Here is a 22,623-nt window from a genome sequence, read left to right as displayed (position 1 = left end):
TGAATTCGCGCCTTCACAGCTTTTATCACTGCTGGAGTCCTAACAGACCGAGGGCGACCACTTCTTGACCTGTCATCTACACTAGAGTCTTCATTGTATCGTTTGATGGTACGATAAACGAATCTTTTGGTTATATTCAAATTTTTCAGTATTTTTTTTTTTTTTTTATTGCTTAGATGGGTGGACGAGCTCACAGCCCACCTGGTGTTAAGTGGTTACTGGAGCCCATAGACATCTACAACGTAAATGCGCCACCCACCATGAGATATAAGTTCTAAGGTCTCAGTATAGTTACAACGACTACCCCACCCTTCGAACCGAAACGCATTACTGCTTCACGGCGGAAATAAGCGGGGTGGTGGTACCTACCCGTGCGGACTCCCAAGAGGTCCTACCACCAGTGATTACGCAAATTATAATTTTGCGGGTTTGATTTTTATTACACGATGTTATTCCTTCACCGTGGAAGTCAATCGTGAACATTTGTTGAGTACGTATTTCATTAGAAAAATTGGTACCCGCCTGCGGGATTCGAACACCGGTGCATCGCTACACACGAATGCACCGGACGTCTTATCCTTTAGGTCACGACGACTTCAAAATCAATTAATGACAATATGTTAAAAATTTGAATTGGCGCGTAACCGCAACGATGCAACGCAATAACTGCAACACGGTCTTCTTTAAGCGTCCACTCCATATTTAAAAATGAGTAAAATTCTAAAAATATACATTTTTATTTTCATGAACAATTCGAAATTCGAATTCAATAAACTTTTTTGTGGCCAGCATTCTAAAAGAAAAGTTTTTACTGTGTGACAATACTTATGACCTGACTAGTTATATATATATAGGGTCGAATCCCACCAGCAGGTACCAATTTTTCTAATACGTACTTAACAAATTTTCACGATTGACTTCCACGGTAAAGGAATAGCATCGTGTAATAAAAATCAAACCCTCAAAATTATAATTTGCGTAATTACTGGACGTCATGTGAGTCCGCACGGGTAGGTCCCACCACCCTGCCTATTTCTGCAGTGAATCAGTAATGCGTTTCGGTTTGAAGGGTGTGGCAGCCGTTGTACTGTAAAAATAGAGACTTAGAACTATTATCTCAAAGTAGGTGGCGGTATTTACGTTGTAGACGTCTATGGGTTTCGGTAACGACTTAACATCAGGCGGGCCGTGAGCTAGTCCACCCACCTAAGCAAAAAAAACTACACATTATACATTAGAACAGCACACATTACAAGTAGCATATACATGGATCTCACACTACATGCTAACACAATTACAGGTACCAACCGCATGCATTCGTCAAACAAGCGGCTCATTGTGTGATACTAGAAAAATATAAATATGACATTACACGTAAATTTAACATTATTACACACGAGATCACAACTTATCCATCATCACCATGAACGCACAGGCCTCCCCCAAGGTGTGCCACAGGCCGGTTCTACAGCAAGACATATTGTGGCAAACAAAAGGAGCCACATTCATATTCTTAGTACTACTCCTGTGCCATGACCAGCTTGTACACCAGCTTAAAAAGTGGAATGAAAAATGAAATACTGTTCAAAATTTAAAATTTTATTTGTCGTGTTCTAATTTATTTTTTAATTCGGTCGGCCGGCAGTGACAATGACACCAAAGCGCCACCTGTGAAATACACATTTTACAAACTCAAAAGGACAACTGCACAGGCTGTTCTAGTTGGTGCAGTTGCTGCAGGCCGTCGCAAGCAGACTTGGCAGGGCACCGTGGCGGCGGAGAGGAAGACAATCGGACGAGTCTTTCCAAAGAAAAGCGCGCAGCCCAAGACCGATCGCGATGGCGAAATACTGTTAAAGCCTTCTGCCCCACGTGGAGGCATTAGGATCTTAAATAAACAGACAAAAGAGCAACTATCCCCTCAAAACCGGACCTAATGCGCTTCATAAAGAATTGGACTTGTGGTACGGAACCGCTCGAGTCAATAACGGCCACCCGCAATCAAATTTAATCACTCATACTGGACGCAGTTGGTGAACATTAATTTAATACGGTTTCCTTTTAAATAAATGGTATCTCCCTGCGGTGTTAGAGCCCCTATATAGTGACGTCACTGTACGAATAACCCACAGACACAGCCCCCTGAGTTTCTCGTCGGATCTTCTCAGTGGGTTGCGTTTCCGATCCGGTGGTAGATTCTTTTTTTATTTTTTTATTGCTTAGATGTGTGGACGAGCTCACAGCCCACCTGGTGTTAAGTGGTTACTGGAGCCCATAGACATCTACAACGTAAATGCGCCACACACCTTGAGATATAGTTCTAAGGTCTCAGTATAGTCACAACGGCTGTCCCACCCTTCAAACCGAAACGCATTACTGCTTCACGGCAGAAATAGGCGGGGCGGTGGTACCTACCCGTGCGGACTCACAAGAGGTCCTACCACCAGTAATTACGCAAATTATAATTTTGCGGGTTTGATTTTTAATACACGATGTTCTTCCTTCACCGTGGAAGTCAATCATGAACATTTGTTGAGTACGTATTTCATTAGAAAAATTGGTACCCGCCAGCGAGATTCGAACACTGGTGCATCGCTCGATACGAATGCACCGGACGTCTTATCCTTTAGGCCACGACGACTTCCGACGACGACGATTCTGCGATGCACTGCTCTTGCTAGGGCTACCGTTAGCAACGTCCTCAGGTTACAGCCCCGTGAGCTCACCTACTCGCTCAGTTACGCTGACATAGCCTTTAAAGCAGCAATTCCCAAAGTGGCAATAACGCTCCCTTGTGGGTGCTGCAGGCCTAAAGAGGGGCGTTAACAGACCCAGAAAATAAATGGGGCGTTGTGTAGAGGCCTGGGAGGCGATTTGTAATTCCATCTAGGAGGACTCTTAGACATCGACTGAGCTCTCGCTATAGTAGTTTTTAAGCAGATGAAAAAATGGGGGCGCTAAAGAATAATTTATTCTCAAAGTGGATAGTAGACAAAATAAGTTTGGAAACCAGCAGGGGCAGGGGTAAAGGCTACTAGCTTAGGTAAGAGAAAAAAAACTTTTCCTCGCTGAGGCTTCGTAACCCGAACGCATGATATATTGTACCATTCGTAGCAGTCCTGCAAGTATTATTAATACTATGTACTGCTATGGTTTAATCTCTCTTTTTTTCAATTATACATTTATACAATTATAAATGATTGTCTCTGTCTACTAACAGTGTGAACTTTATAATGAAATTATTAGACGAAACCGACAGAGAGACTTACGCGTATTTGTCATTGACTTATTAAAGCGCGGGGCTAACCCGCTTACACGTCGCAGCTACCACATAACTTGGTAAAGCCAGTCGCTAGATTATACAATTAAAACTTAGACTTTATATTTCTATCGGTACATCCAGATGGTGATGACTATGAATTTCGATTCTTTATCTGTTCCTTATCTAGAATTATAAAAAAATTAACAGTGAGGAATTTAACCCCAAAACATACTTAGCATGTAAGCACTGCACACGTAGAATGTTGTCTCACAATTCGTTGTGATATAGGCGCCGATGAGATTGATTCCTCCCAAGCCACTCAGCCTGGCTACCATCACACCAAGACAGGCTGCCATGCCCCTGTGAATCAGCAAAGTGTCGACTGTTCTTTCATAGTGTTTGGAACCGCAGTAAAAAGTTTAGTTGCAAAGCAACAGCTGTCATTTATATTTTTTATAATTTTTAAATTTTGTTTCTAAAGTCATTAAGGAATAAACTGTCAGCCATGAAAGTTGCATGATAATTTAATTTAATTTTATTGTAAAAATCTTCCTCCTAACAAATCCAAAGAAAATATAATTATCTAAATAAGAAACCGTCCGCTACATGGTCCATCGAGCCGAGATACCCAGGAAATAAGGGAAGTGATCAACGTTTGATATTCAGGACAAATTAGTGATGTGTAACCCATTACTCTGTTTTTTGTTTAGATTATTTATATTTATCATATTACAAGCTGGGTTAACTATGTGGTTTGTTTAATGTGTTTTTGTTGGCATTTTTTTGGTAATAGTCTGTCTTTCACACTTGTAAAATTATTTTATTATTAATTATAGGTAACATAATAGTGTGACTGTATAGTTCATTTTAGTTGTCATTATAGTTCATTAATTCAATTATAACTTCTATCAATGCCAGATTAACTAGCCCGCTTCTGCCCAAATACTTCCAAAATGAGTGAGAAAGAAGAAAAGGAGTTAGTTAAAAAACGAGCTAGTCTAAAAGGCCGATTGACTACATTCAGAAAGTACATCGAGGAATTGAGCGGTACGTTGAATCAGCAACAAGTAAATGAATTGCAATTAAGAATCGGTAAGATCGAATTATTATTTGAACAATATGACGTAGTACAAACTAAAATAGAATGCCTCGCTGACGATTTCAGCTCGCAAAGCACAGAGAGAGAAGATTTCGAATCGATTTATTACAAATCCCTTTCACAGGCTCAGGAGATTCTTTCTCGTAATTCTAAACTGTTACAAACCGATGCGCATAGTTTTGAGAGTTGTTCTCATGTGAGCAATCATAGCCTGGTTAAATTGCCTACCATTAGTCTACCCAAATTTAATGGTTCATATAACAACTGGCTGGAATTCCATGACACCTTCAGTAGTCTTATACATTCGAACGAGGCGATAGGAGAAATTAATAAATTCCACTACCTCAGGGCCTCGCTAGAAGGCTCTGCTGCTGTACTGCTTCAGGAGATTCAGTTCTCTGCCAGCAACTATTCTGTGGCGTGGAAGCTGTTATGTGAGAGGTACGATAATAAGCGCCTATTAATTCAAACACATGTTAATAATTTATTTAATATAGACGCAATAAAGAGTGAATCTTCGTTTAATTTAAGACGTTTCATAGATCAGCTGAATAAAAGCCTGAGAGCTTTAGAGTCGCTGGGCGAACCGACTGATCATTGGGACACTCTTCTCATCCACATGATGAGTCGTAAAATCGAACAGAAGACGCTGCGTGAATGGGAAGAGTGCAAAGGTCGTCTTGATAAAGAAAAGCCCATTTCTTTGTCCATATTTCTCGATTTCATTCGTAACCGGGCCGATCTATTAGAAACGATGGAATTTACTCGCCCTAACCTTCCTCACACACAAGTTCAGCCACCACAGTCGCCTAAAGGTCAGAAAATTAAAACATTAGTTTCTGTCTCCGGAACGCAGCCGTCGTCGAGTGGCGGCGCTAGTATTATTTCTGGTTCCGGTACAACATCGTGCCCACACTGTAAGGGTGAGCATTATCTTTATAATTGCGATAAATTTCTGAGCCTTAATAGTGAGCAGAGATGGGAATTAATTCCTCAGTTCAAGGTGTGTTACAACTGCTTTCGTAGTGGTCACTATTCGAATCGCTGCAAAAAAGGTGGTTGTACTTTATGTAAGCGTAGGCATAATACGCTGCTGCACACCTATTCTAATAATAAACAGAGAATTAATCAGCCCGCTCCTAAGCGTGACACTACGGCAATCGCCTCCGCCATCCAGCCTGAACCTCCTGGTAACCACGGCCTAACGTTAGCCACGTATTCTGCCGCCGCACCTTCAGAGATTAGTAAAGATGGTATATTTGCGACGGCTCTCGTTAAAGTTGTCGATAGTAATGGTCACGAGCACATCATACGTGCTCTTCTGGATTGTGCGAGTTCGTCTTGCATAATTAGTGAGAAAACGGGTCGCTTATTGAATGCCAAGTATATTGATATAGATAAACCTATTTTCGGCATCGATAAGACTAGAACGAACACTTCAAAAATGTGTTATGTTTCTTTCAGTTCACGCACTGAAAATTATTCCAAATGTCTTCTTTGTTATGTATTGCCGTCCATAACTGACGACGTGCCTTGCCATTCATTTGATGTTTCGCATTTAAATATTCCCGCTAATATTATTTTAGCCGATCCCCAATTTTATAAGGCGTCAGAAATTGACATGATAATTGGATCTAATGTCTTTTGGGATCTGCTCGGGACACGAAAGATCAATCTGGGAGATAACATCTCGATCCTCTGGGAAACTCGACTTGGCTGGTTGGTGGTTTCCGGGGATCTAAGTGATGGTCATGGATATGCTCCCCTAATGTGCAACTTTACAAAACTTGCAGACATTTCTCAAGATCTTGATCTCGGCGTTAATGACACTCAGAACTTGCTGTCGCGGTTCTGGCAGCCGAAGGAAGTCGGCCTTAAGTCATCATACTCCGAGGAGGAACGAAAATGTTTAGAACATTTCGTTAAAAATACGAAACGTCTAGCTGATGGTTGTTTTCGTGTGCGTGTACCCTTAAAACGATCTGCGGACTGCTTAAGTGACAGACAACTCTAGTTACCTTGCCGTAATGTCTTAAGCAGATCGGCCTTAAATGCAGTGACAAGAAGATCTCAGAGATCATCATTCACGACTTCTACGTGAATGATCTCCTCACGGGGTCAGACTCATTTCAGGAGACGTTGGACATTAAGGAAAAGTTGCCGCCGCAGAGCTCGCCTCCGCCAGGATGCCTCTGCGCAAGTGGAAGTCCAACGATCCTCTACTCTGTCTTACCGGTGATCCGTGCGACGATAGTTCGTCCCTCAGTTTAAATATCGGATCCCTTGAGTCGTGTAAGACATTAGGCCTCAATTGGCAGACAGCCACAGATGAGCTTTCTTTCTCTGTCGATTCGTGTGAAGCCTCGCCTTCTACGAAACGCTCTATGCTTTCGGTCACTGCACGCATTTTTGATCCCATGGGGTTAGTTTCTCCCTGCATTATTCCTATTAAAATACTATTGCAGCGGCTATGGGTTCATAAGTTATCATGGGACGAACAGCTCCCATTTGAAATAGCCAAAATTTGGGCTAATTTAATTAAAAGCCTTCCGCTTTTAAATAATTTGCGCATCCCTCGCCTTATTGTTTGCGAGGCTTATACTTACGCGGATCTCCACATTTTTACAGATGCGTCACAAAGCGCCTATGGTGCTTGCCTTTATGCACGAAGCGCGAACGTGTATGGACGAATCAAGGTCTCGTTACTTATGGCCAAGAGTAAAGTGGCTCCATTAAAGCTAACGACGATCCCTCGGTTGGAGCTCTGCGGGGCTCTGGTAGGAGTGCGCCTCTATGAGAAGGCTATTGATTCACTCCGGGTTCAGGTCAGGCATACTACTTTTTGGACTGACTCGACGATTGTGTTAGGCTGGCTTAAAATGTTGCCTAGTAAATTACATGCAATACATGTATGCAGAAAGCTATATCCATAAATCAGTCATTTAAGCTCTAAAGAGTTACAGAACGCTTTGAACTTGATTATTAGGAAGCTCAGTCTGATTCGTTTGTCGAATACAAGCTCCTAACTCAGGGACATTTGTTATCTCCTAAAAGTCCCCTCAACAAGTTCAATGTCTTCCTTGATGACGCTCAAATTATGCGTGTTGGTGGCAAGTTTGGAAACGCGTCGGAGTTTTCGTATGAGAAAAAATATCCTATAATCCTACAGTCCACTCACATTCTCACAAAACTCGTATTCAAGGCTGAACATATTAGGCTTATGCACGCTGGGCCCCAACTATTATTAGCTTCTATAAGAGAAGTCCACTGGCCTATTGGCGGTCGCAATTTGGCCAAGGCCACTTACCATAATTGTATAAGATGTATTCGCATGCGAGCACAAACAGTTACTCCTCTTATGGGAAATTTACCTGTGCACCGCCTCACTCCTGGTCGCCCGTTCGAGTGTGTAGGCATCGACTATGCTGGACCCATCTCGTCCGTTAACCGCCTTGGTCAAGGTTGTAGAATCGTTAAGGTCTCCATCGCGATTTTTGTATGTTTCAAAACAAAGGCGATCCATATAGAATTAGTAGGTGATTTAACCAGCAATAGTTTTCTCTCTGCGCTACGCCGGTTTGTATCACGGAGAGTTAAGCCTACTCATATATATTCGGACAATGGTACGTCATTCGTCGGTGCGTATAAATCGGTACATTCTTAAAATCCAATTGCAATTCTTTGCCTGATGCTTTGATCGAAGAAGGTATTAACTTCCACCTGTGTCTACCTTACTCTCCTCATTTTGGGGGTCTTTGGGAGGTGGGGGTTAAATCTATTAAATTCCATATGCACAGAGTATTGGGAAATTGTAATTTAACTTATGAGGAATTGATCACTGTCCTAACGCAAATCGAAGCAATATTGAATTCGCGGCCGCTGACTCCACTATCAAGCGATCCCGATGACATGATGCCGCTTACTCCTGGGCATTTTCTCATTGGCCAGCCCTTTACTGCAATGCCTGCTGCTGAGTACTAGGACTACCGGCTAAGCAATCTCACCAGGTTCCAGCGGTTAGAACTTATGCGACAACATTTTTGGGCCAGATGGTCAAAGGAATACATTAGTGAGCTGCAGCAAAGAACAAAATGGCGCACCAATCAGTAATCGCTGCAGCTTCACAGCCTGGTTGTGGTGAAGGAAGACAATCTTCCGCCACTTAAATAGAGACTGGGCTGCATAGTAGCTGTCTATCCAGGGTCCGACGGAGTCAACCGGGTCGCAGACATTCGTACCTCAAGCGGAGTCATCAAGAGGTCTTTTAATAAGATTTGTCCCCTGATTGCGGATTAGTTTTGGGTTGAAAGGAAACCTTTCAACATCCGGGGGCATGTTTGGAACCGCAGTAAAAAGTTTAGTTGCAAAGCAACAGCTGTCATTTATATTTTTTATAATTTTTAAATTTTGTTTCTAAAGTCATTAAGGAATAAACTGTCAGCCATGAAAGTTGCATGATAATTTAATTTAATTTTATTGTAAAAATCTTCCTCCTAACAAATCCAAAGAAAATATAATTATCTAAATAAGAAACCGTCCGCTACACATAGCATAGATCAGTATCTTAATTGCATTGAATTAAAAGCTACCTTACTCTTCAGCTAGAATAATTAAAGAAACTGAAACAAACTAGACCTTGGTACCAACTCAGACTTGGATCATATCTTATTATACATTGTTTTATTGCAAGCGCGTTTGTCGCATAAGTCGTTTCCTCTTAGAATAATTCACATGGAACTCAAATCGATCCATACTGTGGTTACCTCACGTCGTTGTGTCTCACTGAGTTTGCACAGGCGATGTCCTAATTAAACTATCTTGAATATTTGAGAAAATAAGTGGTAATTTGCTTAACAAATTCCACGATATAATGTGAAACCCGCGTACGCGTAGTGCATTAAGCTTTGAAGGACGGGGAAAACTGCTTTATAAAACAACTAGCTGGACCCGTCCGCTTCGCTGGGCATTTAAAATTAACATTATTATTTCTCATCCCCACAAAGATTCTCATCATTAACGCCCCCGCAACTGGTGCAGGGAGTCCACCACTCGTATAAATATTAGCCTATCCATTAAATACATGTACTTTCTACATGGATACAAAGTTTCAAGTCAATCGGATACATGGTTCAGTAGTTATAACGGAACATCCGTAAAAACCACTGTGGACTTATATACCTAGTCAGGTCATAAATTCTGTCACATGTTTAATGTAAAATAATTGAAACAAGTTTATTCATTATGTAACCATTCATATACCAAAATGAACTTAACAAAACATAGATTCTTATGACACTAAAGTTTATTCAAAATGACCTCCGTGATTTTGAATACAGGCCTTCAATCTGCGCGGCCAGTCGTCTATCGCAGCACGAACGAGGTCCATGTCAATATCGGCGGCTGCCTTAATCAAGGATGTCTTGAGTGACTCCAAATTGGGATGAGGCTTTGAGCACGCCTTTTCCTCCAAGTGTTGCCATATCTTGTAATCTAACGGATTCAAATCTGGACTGGAGGAGGGCCAGTATTCGTGCCGGAAGAAGTCGATTTCACGCACCGCCAGCCAGTCTTGTGTGCTCTTCGCTCTATGAGCTGGCGCCGAATCTTGTTGGAATACCCAGTGCCTGTTATTGAACATGGTATGAGAAACAGGTTCCACAAGGTTCGTCAGGACTGTATTTTGATACACAACTGCATTCGTTTTTACACCTTTCTCACAAAAATATACCTCTGTTAAGCCCCAATAAGAAACTCCCAACCATACCATGAGCGAGGATGGAAAATGACCTCGTTGGACACGCGGAATACGGTTGCTCGCTTCTTCACTACTGTGTGCGTACTCCTTATCATTTTGTTTGTTGTAGCTCTCTTCTACGTAAAAATATTTTTCATCCGAAAAAAGAATATCCCGATATTTTTTTCCCGCGTACCGCTTCAACAAAGCGCGGCATCTCTTCAGTCTCAGGTCCATTAGACGAGCATTCAAACGATGTTCTGTTTTTCTTCGATATGCCCGAAGCCCTAAGTCTTCATTTAACACCCTTTTCACCGTGGTTCTGCTTAACCCCATCTGAAGGGCCAACAGCTTCTGCTTACGTTTGGGATTTCTTTGAATTCGCGCCTTCACAGCTTTTATCACTGCTGGAGTCCTAACAGACCGAGGGCGACAACTTCTTGACCTGTCATCTACACTAGAGTCTTCATTGTATCGTTTGATGGTACGATAAACGAATCTTTTGGTTATATTAAAATTTTTCAGTATGTTAAAAATTTGAATTGGCGCATAACCGCAACGATGCAACGCAATAACTGCAACACGGTCTTCTTTAAGCGTCCACTCCATATTTAAAAATGAGTAAAATTCTAAAAGTATACATTTTTATTTTCATGAACAATTCGAAATTCGAATTCAATAAACTTTTTTGTGGCCAGCATTCTAAAAGAAAAGTTTTTACTGTGTGACAATACTTATGACCTGACTATTTATTAGTATAGATAAATAAATAGCAATTATAGTCTTTGACATAGTGCCCTAGGGAAAACAGCGACATTCACACCAAAATATCTACAGGTTCCGGTGCCTATACGAAGTAGCGCGTGAACTCATATGTCAACCAAAAAAAATTAACTCACCGGTAAGAAGTGGGATACAAGTCCACATAATATGAAAACACTACACCAATTCCAAGACCCACGAATGCCAAGCCGAAGAACAGTATGAACGCCACAATATTATTGGTGACGGTTGTCGTGGCGGCCCCGACCAAGCCGGATATTAGGAATATGCTGATAGACAAAGTCTTCTTCCTAGAAGACAACTTTGAAATGGCCAAGTTGACGGCCACAGTAAAGACACCGCTGACTAGTGCTCCCAGCAAGGTCGTTGAATCTACCCCAGTTACACATGCAATCTGAAATTCAAAACAGTTTTTAACGTAACTTTTTAATTCATGTAGTTTTGAATATTCTCACGTAACAAATGCTAAAGTTCTGTATGAAAAAATACACGCACACGAAGATCCTTGCTGACTGCAGCCCTAAATGGAATCCCGTGGTACACTTATCAGTGTCCCTCACCCTTAAGACGTAGAGAAATATCAAGATCAATTTTATCCCAACTCTCTAGCTGTCCATGCAACTAAATTGTTTCAACTTTTAACTAAACCAAGAGAGGATGAGCCACACATTTCAGATTTTAAATACTTAGTCTGGCCATAAATACTGTTACAATAAAAATAAAAATAAACTATTGCAAATAACATTTATTACTTTTACAGTGTGTTAGTTTAATATATAAATATAAAACAATTTAAAGTATAAAAAGCTTATTCGAAGTGGTCTCCATTGGCTGCAATACAGTCCTTTAAACGTTGAGGCCAGTTATCAATAGAAGCACGCCCTCTTTCCATGGGAAAAATTTTCACTGCCAATCGTACGGATTGTTTTAGGGACTCCAAATTATCATGGCGTTTAGAGCAAGCCGTACTCTAAAATTGACCATAAATCATAATCCAGCGGATTAAGATCGGGACTACACGACGGCCAGTCTTCAGCTCTGATGAAGTCCGAAACGTTCGTTTCCAACCAAGACTGCGACCGAGCTTTATGACCTGGCGTCGAGTCTTTCTGGAAGGACCATTCTTGATTATTGAACATGGTGTTGTTAAGGGGCTTCACTACCTTCTCAAGAATGGTATCTTGATACACTTGTGCCGATGTATTTTCACGCGACATGGTTCTAGGTGCTATCTTCATCTCCCGAGATAAAATCTTTTGCTTTCGGACAGGATTTCTTCGGATTCTTTCCCTTACTGCTTTGACCACCTTTTTCGTACGAACACTACGTGGACGGCCAGATCTTTTTCTGTCACAAACAGAGGAGGTCTCATTGCACCTATTAATAGCCCGGTACACAAACATTCAGATTCCAAATTCAAATGTAATATTTTGTTTATTTTTAATTGTAACAGTATTTATGGCCAGACCTTAGTCTGGCCATAAATATACTGACTACTTATAGTCAGTTTTCAGGGTTATATCGTGGTGACGCGTTTTTTTTAACTAAAGATTTAAATTCCTGCGCATAGCTAATTGTCGATATTAATACGGATACCTGTGAGTTTATGAACAAAAAAATTAATAGTATTTCACCAACACTTGTTTTTTGGAGCGTAATTTTTTTTAAGCTTATATTTTTAAGATCAGTGTCACTAGTCAACTATCAAAATCAGCACTATAACTGAAATAAGTTTTTTCAGCAATTTTCAAGGCAGTTTCATATTAATACCCACAAAAACATGCAACCTTGAACCTAGGTGGATATTAGCTTTGAGAGAGCCCTCTGATCTTACACGTTCATTTAAACACACGCTTCATTACATTTTACTTATTGACGTCCGATGCCTTCCTACATTCAATAACGGACATCCATCAAGACATAAAAAAATACTTAGCTAAACTGTCTGAATACCTGTGAAGTTTCGCTACCGGCTGCACTGCTGTTACTGATGAAACTAATCATTTCGCACAGCCCAGCTGGGCCAGTGATATTCGGGGAAGCCAAGTTCCCGATGATACTGTCAACTAAGAAGGGGTACCAGACGTAGAACGCGTTGCTTCTGGAATTCATAACAAAGATTGGTCAAGTGTTATCTTTTTTTTAATTGCTTACGTGGGTGGATGAGGTCATGGCCCACCTGGTCTTAAGTGGTTACTAGAGCCTTTAAGCATCTACAACGTAAATGCGCCACCCATCTTGAGATATAAGTTCTAAGGTCACAGTATAGTTACAACGGCTGTCCCACCCTTCAAACCAAAACGCATTACTGCTTCACGGCAGAAATAGGCGGGGTGGTGTACCTACCCGTGCGGACTTACAAGAGGTCCTACCACCAGTAATATAGGTATATTCAGTTGTTACACAATTTCTAAATAAGGCTTTTTGATATAGTAGCGCCCGCAATATTCACCATCCCTGCGGCTGGTTAAATATTCCCTGGGTCACGAAAAAACAACTACAATCGGCCCCCGTATCGCAAATAGAGATCTCATGTCCGAATCTATGTTCGTCATATGACTAATGATGACCGTGTCACAAAATTCTTTAAAATAATAACAACAGTAGAAAGAAAAATAGAGCTGAAAATTTAGCTGTAAAGATGGATTCCGTAGATGCCCTAATGATGTCGTAGTCTATCTGACTATGGTCTCGTAGTCCAAGTAGTAGCTCGTTTGGTCACATGGATTCTTTTTTTTTCGTTCATAATCGTTGGTAGCCTAATAGGCTATTCCAACCTAGAGCGGACTGTTAGGTGAGCTCACGGGCTCAACCTGAGGGAATTGCCAACACTAGCCCTAGCAAGAGCAGTGCTTCGCTGAGCCTACTACCGGATCGGAATCGCGACCCATTGAGAAGATCCGGCGAGAAACTAAGTGGGTATATGTATTCCTACATTAACATCTAGTCTAACTTTTCAATTGAGGAACGTACCTTTGTCTCTTGATTTCAATAGAACCAACTAGGAACGTTACTCACACACTGTAAATAATGCTTGTTAAATAGAATAATGTAATGGTCCCAAATAGAAGAGGCGGTTTGAACAACGGTACCGTCTGTTGCCACAGGGACCTTAGGAACGGCACATCCTTAGAACTCACGTTGCCCTCCTCGTTCAGCACTAGTTTCTTGACCTGAAGAAAACAATAACCCCTTAAAATTCACTCGACGTGGCCTGTTGCATAAAACGCCTGGTGTATTTATATTGAGGCATGCGACTGTGTCGGTGTTCCAAATCTCAGAGGCAGGTACTTTAGGCATGTTCATGGATAACCTTGTATCTATCTATCAGCCCGCAGACGTCCACTGCTAGACATAGGCCTTCCCCAAGCCTCGTCACAATCATCAGTCCTGCGCTGCTTGCATTCAGAAAAAATGATAGTAAAAAATCCAACCAGCAAAGTTTGTAATTTGCACAATATAATTACTGGTGGTAGGGCGTTTGTGAGCCCGCACGAGTGAGTACCATAACTCTACACCTATTTCAGCTGCGAAGTTATTATAAGTCCCAGTTTTAGAAGTTGAATAATATTTATAACAAAACCCATGAGACTTGTATTAAATACTAGTAACATTCGCCCGCGCTCTCTGTGCTCAACACATTTGATCGTATCCGCGTCAAGGCAGAACAGTTCGCAGCCATCAGCTGGTTGTTAGTAATCATCGCAGCCCGTAGAACTACTAACAGCAAAGTTACAAAGTTCGTATGTGCATCAGCGCCCACGCATATTACACTTGAAACCTCCACTCATTACACTAACCAGCATACGATACTTGTATATGTATTCAACTACCAAGCCCTAAGAACTTAACATAAAATTGATTAAGTCCCCCTAAAACACATCGTACGTGGATTCTGAATTAAGGATTTCTGTGATGAAGCGGAGATATCGATACTCACCGGAAACAAACCGTCTTGTCGATTAATCTCCCGAATTCTCTTGATCACTTCCAAAGCCTGACCCTCTTTGTTACTATTCAAGAGGAACTTTGGGCTTTCATACAAAAAGAACAGAGATATAGCGCTGATCCCGAGGGGCAAAGCCAGCACGATGGTCAGAAGACGCCACGGTATGAAAGTCAGAAGGCCAAGGTCATATGAGAATTTTTGATTTAGGATTCCGTATGCTATCACTGAAAGGATGAGAAACATTTTAGAAAGAATCAACATTAACTCGTGACTTATAACATGTATCAATCCTCATCCTCGCATGCTGTTGTCACTTCCATACCTTTTGCTACCTTACTTTCGAATTCCTAACCTCCAAGATCCTACCCGAAGGCGTAGTCGTAAGGCATGCTACCAGCCTGCGCAAGAGAACCCCTCCATCTTAAGTGTTTCAGGGGTGAATAGTGAAGGGTTGAAATTCTGTGTTCAGTTTTCAGTCAGTCATTTATATCAGTTATTATAGCAATCCAGCTGACTCCAAATTATGTCTCGAGTTGGACAGCGGCATATTTGTTGTTGTCCAGGGGCTCCGGAAAACACTTGAGACCAGGTGGACAGCAACTCATCAGCCCATAAGACTGGGGGGACGGTGGTGGGTGACACATCACATCTTCATCTTCATTAGTCACATCTTCATGTGACTAATGATGACCGTGTCACAAAGTTCTTTAAAATAAGAACAACAGTAGAAAAAATAATAGAGTTAAAAATTGGTAAAGATGGATTCTATAGATGCCCTAATGATGTCGTAGTCTATTTGACTATGGTCTCGTAGTCCAAGTAGTAGCTCGGGTGGTCACATGGGTCGTTTTTTTTCGTTTGTAACCGTTGGTAGCCTAATAGGCTGGTTACTGGAGCCCATGGACATCTACAACGTAAATGCCCCACCCACCTTGAGATATAAGTTCTAAGGTCTAAGTATAGTTATAACGGCTGCACCACCCTTCAAACCGAAACGCATTACTGCTTCACGGCAGAAATAGGCAGGGCGGTGGTACCTACCCGCGCGGACTCACAAGAGGTCCTACCACCAGTAATTATGCAAATTATAATTTTGCGAGTTTCATTTTTATTACACGATGTTAATTCCTTCACCGTGGAAGTCAATCGTGAACATAATTTGTCGAGTACGTTTTTCATTAGAAAAATTGGTATAGTCCCCGGCACGTAACTTGGCAAGAGTCGCTAGATGCGCAGAAGTCGTTTTTTAGGTCTCTTTGATTGTCAAGCGGGACGCGGGGAAAGACGTAGCACCGTTCCGAGCGCGCGATTGGTGAGTCAGTCGACGCTCCCCTCCCGCACCGAGTCCACGTTCCGTTCGGTCCCGGTTACACATGCGCCTACTAAGTTGTAGGAACCCTTTGTTTATATTAAGCTTTTGTTAGGAGTTGTTATTATTTTGTTAGGAGACTTTATGTATTATTAATGCATAATTAAAAAAAAAAATAGCATTCTGCACTCCTCTGTATTCTCTATAAGTGTGGGAAATTTCATATTCCTCCGTCCGCGCAATTTTCGAAAAAAGGGGTACAAAGATTTTACTTACGTATTAATATATAGATAATATAATACAATAATATTCACGTGCGAAAAGCTGTTTTGAAAAAATGATTTCCTAAAGCTGTTTAGGAAATCATTTTTTAAATTAACATCAAAAGCGGAGCGGATGATTTTTATTGTTTCTTTGTTAGTTTCCATGAAACAGAGACAGAAATGTATTTGTGTTTGCGATGACCCTGGATCATCCGACACAGATGCGATAACAATTACAATTACAAAACATCGCTATGTATGCAAATCGATTAACATATATTTCATGGTTAAAATTTGAAAAGCTTAAGGCATTTTAATTTATTTAAGAAGGTTTTTTTTATTACTAAACACGAAAGCGGTATTCATTATTTTTAATGTAAATGTTACCGTTACAAACCAATGGCGCCAAGTCTCTGCCAAAGCATGCCCATGATCGTAGAATACCCCTTAAACCCAAGGGGAAAGTTTACAAAACGATCATTAGACCTGTCGTGCTCTATGGATCTGAATGTTGAAATCAAACCTCATGCAAGAGGAGTGCATGCGACAGAGATGCGAATGTTGAGATGGATGTGTGGAATGACAAAAATGGAAAAGATAAGGAATGAGTATATCAGAGGAACTGTGAAAGTAGCCCCGGTGATTGACAAATTAAAGAGATGACGGTTAGCGTGGTATGGACATGTGATGCGTAAAGAAGCGCATGCGACTAGGAGATGGAAATTGTAGTGCAAGGTAGAGAGGGAAGAGCTCGAACGAAGAAGATATGGATGGAGTGTGTGAATTATGATAGAGATGAGAGAGAGAGAGGAGCGAGTGTTGAGATGACGGCTGATAGAAGAGAATAGAATAGAAAAATTCGCTGTGCCGACCCCACGTAGCCGGATAAGGTGGAGACAAAAAAGAAGAAGATACCGTTACAAACCATTTACAATGCATTTAGTGACAGGCTATCAGCCGCTGGCATTGTTGCACGAACTACGAGGGCTGCACTAAAAGTATCGGGAATGGAATATTTCCACTGTTCCTGTCATATTAAAATCTTTTTAATTGAAAACTTCTTGGTTTTAAAAATCTAATACCATTTATTTATTTAAAAAAAGATTCTCGGTCTTGTCACGAGGTTTTGTCAAACTTGTTTAGTCGTTGAGAAAATGGAATTGACTCGAGAAAATTCAAGAGCGATGATTTATTATGACTTTCGAAGTGGTTTAACACAAAAACAGTGTGTTGACCGAATGATTTCTGCATTTGGTGATGAAGCCCCATCCAAAACCACAATTTATCGCTGGTTTGCTGAGTTTCAACGTGGACGTGTCAAGCTCAGTGATGATCCCCGTCAAGGTCGTCCAAAAACTGCAGTCACCCAAGAAAACGTTGATGCTGTGCGTAAGCTGATTGAGGAAGATCGACATGTGACATACCGCGAAATTCAGGCAACTTTAGACAAATTCAAATTCAAATTCAAATTGTTTTCAATTGTTTTCCCGATGGATACCGCATTCGCTCTGTGAAGAGCAAAAAGCGGCTCGCGTTACTTGGTGCGTTAGAACTCTCGAAAGATTTCACGCAGGATCCTCAAATGCTGTATACAACATTGTATCAGGTGACGAATCCTGGATATACGCTTACGAACCCGAAACAAAAAACCAGTCACGAGTTTGGGTGTTCGAAAATGAGTTAAAACCAACAAAAATTGTTCGTTCACGGAGTGTTGCAAAAAAAATGGTGGCCACGTTTGTCTCCAAAACCCGCCATGTTACGACTATTCCTCTTGAAGGACAAAGAACGGTTAATGCAGAATGGTATGCTAGCATTTGTTTGCCACAGGTCGTTTCTGAACTCCGTAAAAAGAACTGCAACTGCCGCATCATCCTCCATCACGACAATGCGAGTTCTCACACCGCGCACAGAACAATAGAGTTTTTAGAGCAAGAAAACATAGAATTATTAGACCATCCGCCGTACAGTCCCGACCTAAGCCCTAATGATTTCTATACTTTCCCTAAAATAAAGAATAAATTGCGTGGACAGAGATTTTCATCACCTGAAGAAGCTGTGGACGCCTACAAAACGGCCATTTTGGAGACCCCAACTTCCGAATGGAATAGTTGCTTCAATGATTGGTTCCATAGTATGGAAAAATGTGTCAAATTTCGCGGAGAATACTTCGAAAAAGCAATAAATACATTTTTAAATAGTAATGTTGTGTCACTTCGTTAATTCCCGAAATTTTCAGTGCCTCCTAGGTACATACTATTATGCCGACACAAGTAACGCTATCTGTTGTCGAGAAAAACGGGTATCGAGACGACTAGTAGCATCGGAAATGATCTGGAAAAGTGTAGACATGTCGTACGGGCTATACAAGCGTTGCAAGGAGGACATGAAGGCAGTTAGTAATCAGTTCTACTCGAAGCGAAATATTCAACGGATCACCTGAAGTGAAGCGAACGAAGTTAATCGTGTTAATGTATTCTACTTTCAGTGCCGTGATAATTAAATAGAGTTTTAATTAGTATATCCGTGATTTTTTATTTATCCTGAACCCCAGCTCCTAACAATATCTCCTAAATGTTAGTATTTGACCACACACATATTCCCTTTACTCGATTCCGAAATTCAACGCTAAGCCCATACATAGGTACCTCATACAATACCGTCACGATAGTTATGATACTTACGCATATATGTCGCGAAACCAAAATTCAGAACACTTGTCATGATCAGTAAGAAAGCGCCCTTTACTCTCACCGAGCATGATTCACCAAGTAACGTATACGTTGCTGACTGCGCACAGCTACAACTGTAGAACAGAACATATGTCGTATTTATGTGTGAAGTTTCGTAGTACTGTGAATTTAAGATAGTACGTTTGGTAGGAAATAGGTCCACTTCGATAAAGCGACACGACATGAAAATCTTCTCATCGTGGCCGCCGGAAACTACATAGCCGATCCTGCGGGCCAAATGGTAAACAGTCGACGTCGCCTAAAACACGTCATTTCAGATCCTCCCGATCCACTAACGATGCTTTTAGGTACCCCAAGCACCGGTCATCGCTCTCGTCGAACCCGTCGCTTGCGACGAAGGGCTCGTCGAGTAAATGAACCCACAGACACAGCCCACTGAGTTTCTCGCCGGATCTTCTCAGTGGGTCGCGTTTCTGATACGGCGGTAGATCCTGCGAAGCACGGCTTTCGCTAGGGTTCGTGTTAGCAACGTCGTCAGGTTTGAGCGCGGGAGCTCGCCTACTAGTTAATGTTGCACTGATATGATCTTTCTAGACCATCAACTTAGGTAGAATAAAAAAAAGGAAATATGTCCGTACAATGTATTATGATGATATTTTCAACTAGGTAGCAACGGGCAGGTATAGAAGTTAGTACAAGCTAGCCGTTATTAATTAATTCCTTACCTATTCGCTGGTAACCTAAGTCGCGACATTCTTGTTCTGATGTGTGTGAGCTCCGGTAACCACATAACATTAAGTAGGCCATGAGCCCATCTATACAATATACTAATAATGAACAAGAACATATCAAAATAAATATACTCACAAGCTGGTGCTGATAAAACGTAAAACAGCTAATACTATCCAGTGAGTTGAGAAGGCACTCAAGGTAGACACTACGTAGCTGACCGACAAGGCTATCAACAAACTTTTTCTTCGACCCTGAGTGTCCGATATATAGCCCCATGGATACGCCATGATGATCGAACCTGACACAGAAATACAATTTAACTGACATGTACAAGAAACCAGGTCTATAACTGCGACACGCAAGGCAATCCTCGTGTCTGAGCCTGTGGACATGGCTCCATGGTATGACCATGGTGTGTCTACTGTTATGGTGCTCTGTCGGGGCAAAACGTTTCCTCTGTCCAATCCAAATATATTTTATTCAGACTTTAATAGTGATTTATCCATTCTACACAGACTTCACAGTACAATTCATTTCTTTAGGACTTCTCTTTCGTCAAATTTCAAATAACACTTCATAAGTCGTTTGTTATTTCTCCTCCTGTAAACCCGAAATATGCCAATTTTCTATTTCTCAATTTATGACTTCGGAGTTTGTTCAAATGCCACCTTCAGACTTTATTATTTTAGTTAATTTCCGGTAACTAATAGTAACTCTTAAATTTACCATGAACCGTGTTGATAGCTTACCCCCAAACGGCATGGACAGAAGGATGCTCTTTTGAGCGTGGTCCAACTGGAAGTCGCAAGAGGCTCCTGTAACAATAACGGAGAAGCCAAACATGTCCAAGCCCATAGCTATGATGGCCGTACTCATGGTGGCTAGAAGAATTATGTTATAGCGGCCATTACCTGAAAATAATTAGGCGATGAAGCCAAATAAGTTCGTAACTGATATTATTTACAAAAGACCTCGAAAATTCAGTGATGCCTCAATACATACATGTACTTATAATGAATACGTTTCCGTGACAACATTCAAGAGTGCAACGACCGGCGACCTCCCAAATTATTTAAAAATGAATAATTTAATTTGCTGCAGATAGTCATTTAAATTTTACTGTTTCATTGCTATAAGTTGACGAATATGTTAATGAACTTATGGTACTTTTCTCGAACTTTTTATTGGTTTTAAGTCGTTTTAAGTCATTTTAAGTATAAGTTTTAAGTCTGTTTAGTCTCGTGGCCTAAAGGATAAGTCGTCCGGTAGCTAACGATGCACCGCTTCGAATCCCGCAGACAGGTACCGATTTTCTAATGAAGATAAGTACTTAACTCAAGTTCACGAATAATTTTCCGGGTAAAGGAATAACATCGTTTGCAATAATCAAACCCGTAAAATTTGCGTAATTACTGGTGATAAGACGTCTTGTGAGTCCGGTCCGGTCCATGGAGCAGTAATGCATTTCGGTTTGATCTATCCTTCGCAGCCGTTGTAACTATACTGAGACCTTAGAATTTATATCTCAAGATTGGTGGTGCATTTACGTCGTAGATGTCTATGGGCTTCAGTAACCAGCTAACGCCAGGTGGCACGTGAGCTCGTCCAACCATCTAATCAATAAATAAATAAATTAAGCAAACACAAATTTATTTTCCGTAGACCGTGGCACTTGTTTATTCATCTAGATGGAATTCTTAGGTTTCATAATATGAATGAAAAATACTTATTGAGCGTTACTCAGATATCTCTCCATAGCATCGAAATGTAACTTGTTTCTTTTTGTTTTATTGCTGACGAGCATACGGCCCACCTAATGGTGAGTGGTTACCATCGCCCATGGACTTCAGCAATGCCAGAGGCAGACCCAAGCCGCTGCCTACCGCAAACTGTAACTCGTGCATAAGTTGGTGCCAAGGCACGAGGGCTGAGAACTATGGTAAGTTGGCCCGTACCGTCAGTCGAGGTGTCACACTCATCATGGACAGAATTAAATTAGACTTCGAGTCCAAAGTCCTCTCAGTTGTCCTTTTGCATGACATCGGTTAAGAATCTCTTTAACGGTGTCTCCGCATCGGAGTCAAGGTAGCCTATATCAGCAAAAATATCTCAACTCATGCGCCAGAAAAACGTCGGATTTTAATTTTTAAAGGACAGTTATTGAGCGATGGCAATGGCCAGTTCACTGGGTTTTTTTATTTCTTAGTTGGTTGGACGAGCTCATAGCCCACCTGGTGTTAAGTGGTTACTGGAGCCCATAGACAGGTACAACGTAAATGCGGTACCCATTTTGAAATATAAGTTTTTAGGTCTCAGTATAGTTACAACGGCTGCCCCACCCTTCAAACCGAAACGCATTACTGCTTCACGGCAGAAATAGGTAGGGTGGTGGTACCCACCCGTGCGGACTCACAAGAGACCCACTGACTCACGCATCTTTACGGAACGCCTGACTGTTTTCTCAATAATCAGAAAACCGTAGTCAATTATGTACATAAAAAAAACGGTTGAGAAATTCCTCACCTGCTAATTCTATAGCCTCATCAAATGTATGAGTCTTCGCAGCCTCATTATCATAACCGCAAGGTTCATTGTTGTGGAAACCTTCGTTATCGTAAGCCGATTGAAGCACCATTTTGTGACAAATACAAACTGACACTGAGAGCACGTTCTAAGCACGTTAGAAATAATACAACTACGGCTTTATTGTGTTGATGTTAGTACATTTCAATTGTATCGCGTGCTTAGTGATCGGTGAATGTTGGTGTCGGTTCGACTCTTAGTCGGAGTCAAAGATTA

The 22,623-nt window shown here is 41.2% G+C and overlaps 1 protein-coding gene across 1 annotated transcript; it reads right to left on the bottom strand.

Moving 5' to 3' along the window:
* Positions 1-1,584: 1,584 nt before the first annotated feature.
* LOC114251613 (synaptic vesicle 2-related protein) lies at positions 1,585-22,586 on the bottom strand. The gene is made up of 10 exons (XM_089728225.1): positions 22,348-22,586; positions 20,574-20,735; positions 19,960-20,122; positions 19,084-19,205; positions 14,819-15,051; positions 13,897-14,051; positions 12,832-12,979; positions 10,995-11,272; positions 3,495-3,622; positions 1,585-1,668 (listed from the first exon to the last, which is right to left on the bottom strand). Exons 1-10 carry the CDS (start codon positions 22,457-22,459, stop codon positions 1,619-1,621), a joined length of 1,551 nt encoding a protein of 516 aa, XP_089584351.1. The 5' UTR covers positions 22,460-22,586; the 3' UTR covers positions 1,585-1,618.
* Positions 22,587-22,623: the final 37 nt, after the last annotated feature.

This window comes from Bombyx mandarina, chromosome 06, assembly GCF_030267445.1.
Source record: "Bombyx mandarina strain Sakado chromosome 06, ASM3026744v2".
Taxonomy (NCBI): Eukaryota; Metazoa; Arthropoda; class Insecta; order Lepidoptera; family Bombycidae; genus Bombyx; species Bombyx mandarina.
This window is presented reverse-complemented; position numbering and strand designations above follow the sequence as displayed.